At 36.5% G+C, this 12,521-nt stretch overlaps 2 protein-coding genes across 2 annotated transcripts; both read left to right on the top strand.

Moving 5' to 3' along the window:
• Nucleotides 1-442: 442 nt before the first annotated feature.
• On the top strand, nt 443-2,489 carry LOC111913157 (uncharacterized). The gene is made up of 7 exons (XM_023908887.3): nt 443-645; nt 748-917; nt 1,090-1,166; nt 1,472-1,537; nt 1,638-1,712; nt 1,782-1,856; nt 1,945-2,489. Exons 1-7 carry the CDS (start codon nt 494-496, stop codon nt 2,293-2,295), a joined length of 966 nt encoding a protein of 321 aa, XP_023764655.1. The 5' UTR covers nt 443-493; the 3' UTR covers nt 2,296-2,489.
• Nucleotides 2,490-11,742: 9,253 nt separating this feature from the next.
• Nucleotides 11,743-12,474, top strand: LOC128127399 (secreted RxLR effector protein 161-like). The gene is made up of 2 exons (XM_052765882.1): nt 11,743-12,252; nt 12,343-12,474. Exons 1-2 carry the CDS (start codon nt 11,743-11,745, stop codon nt 12,472-12,474), a joined length of 642 nt encoding a protein of 213 aa, XP_052621842.1.
• Nucleotides 12,475-12,521: the final 47 nt, after the last annotated feature.

The following is a 12,521-nucleotide window of genomic DNA, read 5'->3' as shown; positions in this document are numbered from 1 at the left end:
CGTCTTGAACACTCCTTAGGCCGGCCCTATTCACATACATCCATTAGTTTGCATCGTATAACCTGCATTTCAATTGATTTCCATTCTTGTTTCAAACTCCAAGTTTTCACTATTTTCTTCTATCTTCGCAATTTTCATTATCATATTTTTTTTGTTCTTACTTCCAAATTCATGTACTTTAAAGACACACGAAGATGGAAACGTGCTTAACAATTTCATTAAGACACTTTTGACTATATATTTATGGGTCTTAATCTATTAAGTAATGAAGTTGGCATTTAAATATAAAATTTCTCATTTTACCTTTTACTCTAAATATAAAATTTCATTATTAAATTCACTTAATTCCATATTGCATTTTGTCACAAAACTATTATAAGATTTCAAAATTCATAACATTCATAAATTTGACCATATATAATTTACATTCCTACCGTCCGTTAGGAGAAGTATAGACAGACAGTAGACGAAGCAAAGGCGGAAACAAAGGAAGATGGATAGAGAATGGGGTTCGAAGCCTGGGAGCGGTGGCGCCGCCTCAGCCCAAAACGAAGCCATCGACCGCCGTGAGAGGCTGCGGAGGCTCGCCCTTGAGACCATCGATCTTGCCAAAGATCCATATTTCATGCGCAATCACCTTGGAAGGTAAACCCTAATCTCTCTTGAAACATGGCGACATTTGTGATCAACTGATAATGACGAACGAAGCTAATTTGTACTTGTGTCTTTAAATTCAATCCTTCGTAGTTACGAGTGCAAGCTATGCTTAACACTGCATAACAATGAGGGGAATTACTTGGCGCACACACAGGGGAAAAGGCATCAGACCAATTTGGCGAAGAGAGCTGCTCGCGAGGCGAAAGATGCTCCTGCACAGCCTCAGCCTCATAAGCGTGCAGTTAATCTCCGAAAGACAGGTGATGAACAACACCATAGATGTTTTGAGCTCAATTCAACCTCACTTTTGCTAATTCCTTGAAGAGGAACATAGTTTTTTTCAGTCGAATAACTTTCCAGTTTTACACCTTCAATAATTTCCTTCACATTTCTTGTGATTCATGTTTTAAACTCGTTTTAATGGTTCTGTAGTTAAAATTGGACGCCCTGGTTACAGAGTGACAAAACAGTTTGATCCAGAAACAAAGCAAAGGTCTTTGCTCTTCCAGGTATGCCTTTTTTTCTTCTCTGTGCTCTATTAACAAAAAACATTACAGATTTAGATAATTGTGAAACTGTATCAAGAACTTAGATCATGGTATTCAACAAGAATGAACAGATGTGGCCATGTGGGAATGGGAATTTTGTTAAACACATATCAATTAGAAATATAGAGTTCCTGTCTTTAAATGATTTGAATTGTTTATCATCAATATCTATGGACTTTTTTAACACCTTTCAATGTAGTTATTTAATCTTTGGTGATTATAACAAGTTATATGCATTTTTCTTATTTCATTTTCTGCTAATGCAGATTGAATATCCTGAAATTGAAGATCTTACAAAACCAAGACATCGGTTTATGTCATCATTTGAGCAGGTATTCTGTGTTTTTATTATTCCTCAATTTCTTAAAATCATTTTTTTTTTAAATCTTGCATATAACATTACCATATATGTATATATATATATATATGCAGAGAGTGCAATCTTTTGACAAGAATTATCAGTTTCTTTTATTTGCTGCTGAACCATATGAAATCATCGGATTTAAGGTATTTATATTCGATCTTTTTTTATTACTTTCAACTCTACTACTGCTGACATGGCATTTTCTGTTGTAGGTTCCCAGTACAGAAATTGACAAATCTACCCCTAAGTTCTTCTCTCATTGGGACCCAGATTCCAAAATGTTTACTGTAATATTTTTACCCTTGAATACAATTTATCAATCAATAGTGTTATGAGTTGTGACATTTTTTTTTATTGATTATTATTATTATACAGTTGCAGTTATATTTCAAAACAAAGCCACCGGAGACAAATAAGCCTCAATCAGGTGGAACAACGAATGGAACATCAGCTCCTGGAGTCCCACCACCTCGGCCTCTAGCTCCACCACCACAAGCTCCACCACCGCCACCGCCTTCATCACAAGGATCTTTGCCACCACCTCCGCCTCCTCCAATGGGAAATGGACCACGGCCTATGCCGCCTGGTGGCAACCTCCCTGCACCACCTCCTCCATCTTATGGCGGTGGTGGTATGCAAAACTTCACACCTGGTGGTAGGCCGGGGATGCCGCCGCCACCACCACAAGGTTTTCAAGGGCATCCACCACCACCACCACCTCAATGAGCGGTCTGTGAAATGACTAATATGGTCATGATTTTGAGAATATTAGTAATCACATACTTTATGCATCCCACCATGGTTTTTGTTATTTGGTTGCTATATTGTATTTAGGAAACAAAAAAACAAAGGATTTTTTTTTTGTTCGATCATATGCACTGGATTGTGTCCTGAGTAGTTGAAAAAGTTAAATTTGGTTATATTTCTCCTTAAAAGATCAAGAAATAAGAACTAGAATTAGATTTTATCAAACTATATAAAAGTGAAAAGGAATAATCAAATTTACACTGTATCAAAACAACACCCAGCATATTCAGATACTTTGTTAAACAACATGTGTGGTCCTTAAATCCAAACTAATAGATGCTAAGCATGTCATAACATGTGTAGAGTATATTAGGGAGTAAGGATTGTGATATTATGCAAAGGGTAGTTGGTTTGAAATGTCAAAGTAGTTTGAATTTTGTCATTAAAGACTATAAATTTGGTCTATTTATAGAGAACTTGGTTCGAGTTTTATGACTTTATCATTATATATGGTCCTTAAAACAACTACACTATATAATTGGTCAAAAGCTATGACTGTATTTTTCAAAGTAACAATTAATAATCGAAAGATAAATTAATCATTACCAAACTTACATTAAAACCAAATTGTTTTACAAAATGTCATCACTAAAATGGGCCTACTTGATCAATTACAAAATATTACTTTTGATCAAAATTTGTACTATATGTATAAAGAAAAAAAAAGGTCCAACTCATAAAAAAGGTAACAGTTCTCATTTTGTATACGTTTAGTCCTCATTTTTTTGTGTGTGTAAATTAAACCCTTAAACTTATTGTTTTGGTTCACATTTAGTATTTATGACCGACTATTAAATGTTAAGTTTTCAGTTTGTAGACATTTAGTACTTTTTTTTTTAAATTACAAAATAAGTCATTGTTTTTGTATCTATTTAGTCTTTGTGATGAGTTTCTTCAGGTTTTGCTCACGTGACATCTTACACGTGACAATAATTAATGATGTGTTTTCATATGTGGCTCGTCTGAACACTGAAATCATGGGTTACTTGTCTTTGTTTAGTAACTATGATCGTACAATACCAACTAACTTTTAATACCGATGCAAATTTTATTCAATAACAATATCAACTACATTATATCAGGTGAGGAAAATACATAAATCATAATGATTTTAATTGTTGGAAATAGTGTCCATATTTATAACAGTTGGTTATACTACTACTACTAATAATAATAACAGAGTCCTTTTGTGTTACACGCAATGACATGAAACCTCCTCTTTAATAACTGCAAACTCATCTTCCAAATTTGGTGTCAACTTGTAAAGAATAAAAAAACTATTTGCAAAAAAAATGGTCAAAATCAACATACCATGGAATTAAGAAAAATTCTAAATAGTTTTTTATTTATAAACTATTAAATTTTAATATATTTTTCTTAGAAGTTTTAGATATTATAATTCACAACTATGTACTTTATTTTTGTTTTTTATAGGAGTGGTTAATATTCAAAGCTTAACGGTGCAAATCAATTGGTATGAGCCATAAGGACCATCCATATAAGTTTTTTCAAATGTAAGGACCATCATCTTCTAACAAAATTCCCATAAAAAATGTTTGTGGTCTTTTTTGTAAACAAGAAAAATGATTTTTGTAATTATGTCTGAATTAAATCTTTGATTAGGCTAAAAGCAACCATAATTGAAATGAGTGTCCTCCTTTCTGTACTGCTGTTGATATGTGACAGGTTCATTTTATTGCTGACATGGACATTCACGTGGTTAAATTTCTTTTTCGTTTGAATGTATTGCTGACATGGACATTCACGTGGTTAAATTAATTCAACTTTCATGCATTTTGGATGTAGTAAGGATTGATAATAATGAGCTAGGTATATATAAACAAGGACCATACATACAAAGATTATAGACAAAACTTCAAAAATGGTCCATGTGGTTTCCGAAAATATCAAGTTTAGTCCCTAAGTTCAAAAAACCTCACAGATGGTCCCTGTGGTTTCAAAACTTTTAACAAATGGTCCTTTTCGCTAACTCCGTTAGCTTTTGGCCGTTAAGTAATGAGTATTTTTGTCATTTCACTACCCAGGGACCATTTATGAGGTTTTATATTAATTTTTTTAAAATAAATAAATAAATAATAAAATTTAATATGGGTCCCACCTCCTTCTCTCTCTCTCTCTCTCTCTCTCTCTCTCTCTCTCTCTCTCTCTCCTGTAAACATCAAGTAAACTAAACTCCATTTGAGAATCAGAAAGAGCTCCTGTAAACATTGAGTAAACTCAACTCTATTTGAGAATCAGAAAGAGATGTGAATACCCATTCAAGTGAGGAATGTCTTTTCTAGGTTTATGTGTGTGATTTAATGTGTGTATTTATATTTGATCTTTCTTGTATTATCGATCCAACGCTTCCACCCTCCTAAAATCAACTGCACTGTTACCTCAACCATAGAGCTCAAAGAAACAAACCCCTAAGCGAACTTCAACCAAAGATCAGAAATCACCCCACTTCGCCTCTGCAAACCACACCTCGACGAACAAGAAACCAATCAATTCGTCTCTCTCACTCTCCGACGACCTTATCGTTTAAAACCCTAGCATTCATCGGAATGAAGACGACGGTTGATTGCTAGGCGGTGGCGGTTGGAGAAGTACTTTTGTTCTTGAAATTGTGTGAAAGGGAAAGAGAGGTTCAAGCATCGGTTCTTATTTTGAAGGATAAGGTTGTTTATCTGCGATGATGTAAACATTAACAGGAGGCCTCCTGTTTATAGAGGGATGAGCAAATCGGAAGTCAAGGTCATCATTGTCGGCTTCAATGTCAGTTGCTCGAGAATTCATGACCTGAGCTTGAAGCTGTTGTCGGCGTCAATGTTAGTTGCTCGAGAAGTCATGACCTGAGCTTGAAGCTGAGACATGACCGGAAATGAAGAAGTAGTGATGGTGTTGGGGGTGTTGGTAGATTCGCTGCTCCATTTGTGTGGGTAAACCGGACTTGAGATCCGCCCATGGTCCATTTGAGAAGGAAAGTTGATTGCACCGATTTGAGTGTGTTTTTGGATATAATCATTGATTCAAACATATTTTGTTCTTCAACACGCATACAGTTCTCTAAGAATGAATTGAATGATTTCGATTTTTGTTAAAGTGTGTGTTTTTTTTCATAACTATGTGTGTTCTTGAGTTTTGAAGAGCAGAGAGAGAGAGAGAGAGAGAGAGAGAAGGAGGTGGGACCCATATTAAATTTTATTTATTATTTATTTATTTTAAAAAAAATTAATATAAAACCTCATAAATGGTCCCTGGGTAGTGAAATGACAAAAATATCTCTTAACGGCCAAAAGCTAACGGAGTTAACGAAAAGGACCATTTGTTAAAAGTTTTGAAACCACAGGGACCATATGTGAGGTTTTTTGAACTTAGGGACTAAACTTGATATTTTCGGAAACCATAGGGACCATTTTTGAAGTTTTGTCAAGATTATATTGCAATTGTAGTTGCTCCTATGTTTCTAATATCATTTATTCCCAAGGTTGGTTGAGGATTAAAGATTTCTTATCCAATTATGCACTGTCACCACAAATCCTTTTTAGGTATGCACTAAAATAATTATAATTTTCTTGATTTTCACATTCTTACTTATGACGGTATAAAATATTTTAAAATATATGTATTGTAGGATCGTCTTTTAAAAAGATTATTGGGGAATCATCCGCATAACATAGTAGTGATAATAGATAACTTAGATATCGAGGTTGGATAGTGTATAAAACTTTAGATAGACCAACATTGTAATCTAATGCAAGTTTGATGACGTCGAGTAAATGTGAATATAAAATCAGATTATACGTTGGTATAGAAATCATTCTCTGATGCGATTAAAATGATTATTGGTATGTATATGAAACCACATCAAAAAATATCCCTATTTAATGGTGTTGTTACAAGAACCGCACCAAAAAATATCTTAGAACCGTACCAAAAAAATGATTATAACAACACCAATTAAACTTGCAACCACCTCCATTAAACCTCCATAGACGATGCTCTTCAGGATCTCAAAAGATTTTGAACTTTGTTTTTGTGTTTGATCACCTCAGATTAATGCAGGAGAGGTGGCTATTGTTGGAATCCTAAGCCACGTAGGACCTTGGAGACCAAACAATCATAATATGGCAAGTTGGTCATGTTTCCTAATTCCAATCTAATAGCAAGTCGGTTATTAGATCCTATATAAACATTGTCTTATCCGTGTTAGGGTATGAGATAGTAATTGTAAACAATTGAGTTTTGAGCAAGTTTCTCATTAATCAAAGAGCTATTTTGATTAAAATGTTTGATGGGATGTCAAGTCCACCAAGCAAATTACACCATTTGATTGCTAAATAAACGTAATATAATGGTAAAAAGGGGTATCGATCCTCGGGGAAATGGTTGTATTCAATCACCAATGCAATTCAATAGAACTAGTGAAATTAAACTAACTAACTACAATTAAACTAAAATGGGGGGGGGGGGGGGGTTGATTACTTGAATAACTAAAAACCTTGCAATTAAGCAAGTTGATGAGATGCTCAAAGGTTGGGAATAATTGGTTAACTAAGGCAATTCAATACAATGAACATTTGTGTGTTTATCATTAGGATCTAATACAAAGTTTATCCTTCATCCCAAATTGGTTATAGCAATCATGAAGCATGATATGCTAAGATTCCTCATAGGTAGTATGGAGGTTGGGGAAGCCCACAACACACCTTCTTAATTAAGATCAAGGGTCAATTGAAGCAATTAATTCCAAGAAATCAATTAGCCTTAAGAATGAAGGAATCCCCAATTCCTAGAGGATGTCAAATGCTTACACATCCATAAAGGAGATATGATTCATAAGCTAGAGATGATTTCTACCATCATAAAGCCTTTGTTCTAGATAAATTCAATAATCCAATGCAAAATCAATGAAACAAATCAACCATTGCTCAATCAAATACTAAGCTCATGATCAAAGCATCAAATAAGCATAAGAATTGTAAACTAGAATCATAAACATGGAATAAATTGATAATCAACATAAATCCTTCAAAACCCACAAACATTCATTGGTTTTCAGCCAAAGTCAACCAAATAAGAGTATTAGCCACTCATGGCAACAAAGTAACAAGAACAATAATCTAATTGCATAAAGAAACTACCTAAGATTTGGAAAGATGAAAGGAAATGGTTTCTAGCTCCCAAAATCGCCTCTTGCAGGTCTTCAATGGTGGAAAATTGTGAATAAGCCTCTAGATCTGATCCCCAAAGATTATGGTGTGCCAAATGACCAAAATGCCCAAACTGGGTAGTTCCGCGGGTACCCGTGCAACGAAAATTCCACCCGCGCAAATGTTGCTGTAATGATATTGGTCCTTCATTCCACCACTTCACCCTTCCACTACCAAAGATTCCTTTGGTCCCCCCCCCCCTTGTCCATGTAATTTGAATCCACCAATCATCATTTAGCCACCAAATGGATGCTCCAAGCCCAAAATTAGAAATTTATGATCCATCTTCACAAGCCCAAATAATCCAAGCTAATAACTTTCAAAGCCCAATTCTTCTTCTTTGATTCCGCCAAGCCCAATAATACCTCGGGAGCCCACTAAGCCCGTCTCCAATCAACCCACAACCGCAACAAGCACTGAAAAACCTATAAAATATCTCATGCAACATAACAAGCACCCGATATGATCCATAATAAAGAAAATAAAGAAAATACAATGCAATAATAATTAAAAAAATATAAAAATCTAAAATAAACTAATAAAATAAGGAAATAAAATAATCTATCACTGTTTTGCAATTTACTTTAGTTTCTTTAATTGGTATCAGAGCCAAGAAGAGAAGGCTTTGAGATCCATTTCTTAACCTGTTGAAGAAAGAGGTCGACATGGCAAGAGATGAAGGGACTTCAGGCGGTGCTCCGGGAGGGAGAAGGAGACTGGAGCAACTTCAGTGCAATGTCCTATGCTCACATCAACGAATTACACGGTGTGGTCAATGAGAATGAAAGTGGTATTAAAGATTCATAAGGCTTGGGAGATAACTGAACCTGGAACTACAAAAAATCAAGACAAAGATGATTTAGCAATAGGTTTAATTTATCAGTCGATACCTGAAGAACTCATAATCCAAATTGGTGAACAAGAATCTTCCAAGAGACTTTGGGAAGCAATCAAATCAAGACATACGGGGGCTAACCGTGTGAAGGAGGCACGATTGCAGACTTTAATGTATGATTTTGATCGATTGAAGATGACTGAGTCGGAGTCGATCGACTTTTCACGGGAAAACTATCAGGAATCGCATCCAAGGCGGCCGCACTCGGTGAATCGATCGATAAACCAAGGATGGTGAAGAAATTCTTGAAATCGCTACCCAAGGAAAAATTCATCCATATTGTCGCCTCATTAGAACAGGTGTTGGATTTGAAATCTGTTGGCTTTGAAGATGTAGTGGGACGACTCAAGGCGTACGAAGAAAGAATAAAAGAAGAAGAGGACGACGGAGGAGGTCAGGCGAGAGTGATGTTCATGAAATCAGCGTCGTCTGGCTATGGTGGATCATCGGGGCATCAGCAAGATGGAAAAAGAAAAGGGAACTGGAAAGGGAATGATGGGTCAAGTGGGTTTAACCAAGGAACCGGGTCGAATGGTGGGTCAAGTGGATCAGGTCCAAACAGGTTTAAACCAAAATAGGCCCAAGGTGGAAGGCCTAATAACACTCGATCCAATAATAACCAGTCCAACAGCAGACCCAATTCAAATTCAGATCCGAATCATAAATCGAAAAAGGACCAATCCAAAATTATTTGTTACCGGTGTGATAATCCGGGCCACTTTGCGTCTCAATGTCCGCACCGAATCAAAAAATTACAAGAAAGTAATTTTGCCGAATATGACGATACCGACGAGTCCGTATTTTTACATGAGACCGTGTTTTTGAATGAAGAGAAGGTGATACCCTCTCGATACGAATCACAAGACAACGATGTGTGGTATTTGGATAATGGGGCGAGTAATCACATGACGGGAAACCGGTCATTTTTCTCCAAGCTTGATGAAGGTATAACCGGGAGGGTTAAATTCGGAGATAATTCGTGTGTAAAAATCAAGGGAAAAGGTGTTATACTTTTCCAAGGCAAGAAGGGTAAACATAGGCTGATGACGGAGATTTATTACATACCAAATCTCAAGAACAACATTATAAGTCTCGGACAAGCAACCAAAGTCGGGTGTGATATCCGAATGAAAGATAACTATTTGACCATGCATGATGCCGATAATTGCTTATTAATGAAAGTACAAAGAACTCCAAACCGCCTTTATAAAATAACATTACAAATTGGAGTTCCTATTTGCCTTCATTCGAGACTAAGTGAAGATGTGTGGTGATGGCATGCAAGACTTGGGCACATCAATTTCGAGTCAATGAAAAAGATGTCCAAGAACGGTTTAGTCAAAGGGTTACCTCAATTTGATCATGAGAATCAATTATGTGAATCGTGCTTGGTCGGCAAGCAAACAAGAAAGTCATTCCTGACTATGACGACATACAAAGCAAAACAACCATTAGAGCTAGTTCACGGTGATTTATGCGGTCCGATCATGCCGGCAACCAAGGGTCAAAATCGGTATATTTTTACACTTATCGATGATTTTTCATGATTTATCTTATGAAAGAAAAGAGTGAGGCGTTTACACACTTCAAAAAATTCAAAGCTTTGGTGGAGAATGAAATTGGAAAGCCTTTGAAAGTGTTTAGAAGTGATCGAGGAGGTGAGTTTACTTCTCTCGAGTTTAATTCTTTTTGTGAACAAAACGGAGTCAAACGCCACCTTATTGCCCCATACTCTCCACAACAAAACGGAATTGTGGAACGAATAAACCGAACACTAATAGACATGACATGAAGTATAATGAAGGCAATGCATGTTCCAAACTACTTATGCGGAGAAGCGGTAAATCACTCTACAAATCTAATTAATCGCGTTTACACAAGAGTCCTTGGTGATACAACTCCATACGAAAAGTTGTATTAAAGAAAACCGAATTTAGAAAATGTTCGTATATTTGGGTGTCTAGCACATGCAAAAGTTGAACCGGTTAATCTAAAGAAGTTGGATGCAAGATCAAGATCACTAGTGCATGTTGGTTCCGAACCGGGTACGAAAGCTTATCGGTTGTTTAACCCGGTAACACAAAAATTAATTGTGAGTCGAGATGTTATTTTTGATGAAACCAAAGGGTGAGATTGGGCTAAAGAAGCAGGAACCAACAATGAAGAACCGGGCTCATTCATAATACCATGGGACTATCCAAGAGACGATGTGAACAACAACCAAGGAAACGATATAAACAATGATCCAATTGAACCAATTGAATCGGATCATGAGATTGGAGACGGAGCAGAAGTACAAGATAATGAACAACCAAGTCTGGTAAATAATAATGTTCAACAAGGAGCTGCAAATAAAAGACTCTCAAGAACAAGAGTACCTCCAAGACGATTTCAAGATTATGAGCTTGATCTTGATAATCTAGAATAGCTCCTTCTAACAACCAATGACGAGCCGATATCGGTTGAAGAAGCGAAGAAAGAACTAGAGTGGGTCAAGGCCATGGATGCGGAAATCAAGTCGATAAACAAAAATAATACTTGGACACTTGTGACCAAACCTATGGGGGTGAAGCCAATTGGACTCAAGTGGGTGTTCAAATTGAAGAAAAATGCAGATGGTACCATTATTAAATAAAGGCAAGGTTGGCTGCTAAAGGTTACGTGCAATAACCCAGTATTGATTTTCAAGAAGTATTTGCCCCAGTAGCTCGAATTGAAACCATTCGATTTCTTATAGCCTTAGCAGCTACTCATGGGTGGGAGCTTCACCACTTAGATGTTAAAATCACATTCTTACATGAAGAATTAAAAGAAACTGTTTACGTGTCACAACCGGAAGACTATATAAAGAAAGGCGACAAGCATAAAGTATATCGCCTTACAAAAGCACCATATGGTCTAAGACAAGCACCTCGAGCATGGAACACGAAGCTTGATGGGATTTTGAAAAGTATGAAATTTCAAAAGTGCATAAAAGAACCATCGGTGTACCGAAAAAGTGAAGGATCTAACTTGCTAATTTTAGCAATTTATGTTGATGATTTATTTGTCACAGGTACAAATTTGATCATGATCAAGAGGTTCAAATTAGAGATGTCCAAAAACTTTGAGATGTCGGATCTTGGAAGATTGACTTATTACCTTGGTATTGAAGTTAAGCAAGAAGAATCGGGGATTACTATAAACCAAGAAGCATATGCTTAACGCATTTTAAAAGAAGCCGGTTTACATGATTACAATCCGAACCATATACCAATGGAACCAGGAAATAAATTGTCAAAGGCCGAAGATGAACCCGAAATCGACCCGACACAATATCGAAAGGTGGTAGGATGTCTTAGATATCTCTTGCAAACAAGACCCGATATGACATATGCGGTTGGAGTTGTTAGCCGATACATGCAAAGTCCAAGAGAATCACATGGTGGTGCAATCAAACACATTCTAAGGTACTTACGAGGAACAACTGGATACAGAATCAAGTATGAGAGGATAGGACAAAGGCAACTTATTGGTTATAGTGATAGTAGTCACAATGTTGACCCGGATGACGGAAGAAGCACAACCGGTCACATTTTCTACTATGGGTCATCTCCAATTACATGGTGTTCGCAAAAGCAAGATACCGTTGCTTTATCATCTTGCGAGGCGGAGTTCATGGCAGCCACAACGACCACATGTAAAGCAATATGGCTTCAAGATTTTCTTGGAGAAATCATGAAGAAAGCGCAAGAGAAAGTGATTCTTAAAGTTGATAACAAATCGGTTATCGAACTAACAAAGAATCTCGTCTTTCATGGAAGAAGTAAACACATTCACACGAGGTTTCACTTCATTCGTAATTGTGTTTAAAAGGAACAAGTGGAGGTGGAGTATATTCCCGGTGAAGAACAAAGGGCAGATATTCTTACAAAACCTCTAGCTCGAACCAAGTTCAAGGAAATGCGGAGCTTGATCGGGGTTGAAGAATTCTCTAGAAGGACTTAGAGATTCGGGGGTGATTGTTGAAATCCTAAGTCACGTAGGACCTTGGA

Source organism: Lactuca sativa, chromosome 1 (assembly GCF_002870075.4).
Source record: "Lactuca sativa cultivar Salinas chromosome 1, Lsat_Salinas_v11, whole genome shotgun sequence".
Classification (NCBI taxonomy): domain Eukaryota; kingdom Viridiplantae; phylum Streptophyta; class Magnoliopsida; order Asterales; family Asteraceae; genus Lactuca; species Lactuca sativa.
This window is presented reverse-complemented; position numbering and strand designations above follow the sequence as displayed.

Excerpts from the sequence above, each read along its gene's own strand:
- LOC111913157 (XM_023908887.3), top strand. The coding sequence starts at position 494 with ATGGATAGAGAATGGGGTTCGAAGCCTGGGAGCGGTGGCGCCGCCTCA. Across the intron at positions 646-747 it reads ATGCGCAATCACCTTGGAAG|TTACGAGTGCAAGCTATGCT; the intron begins GTAAACCCTAAT and ends AATCCTTCGTAG. Across the intron at positions 1,713-1,781 it reads ATGAAATCATCGGATTTAAG|GTTCCCAGTACAGAAATTGA; the intron begins GTATTTATATTC and ends TTTCTGTTGTAG.
- LOC128127399 (XM_052765882.1), top strand. The coding sequence starts at position 11,743 with ATGGAACCAGGAAATAAATTGTCAAAGGCCGAAGATGAACCCGAAATC. Across the intron at positions 12,253-12,342 it reads TTAAAGTTGATAACAAATCG|GAACAAGTGGAGGTGGAGTA; the intron begins GTTATCGAACTA and ends TGTGTTTAAAAG.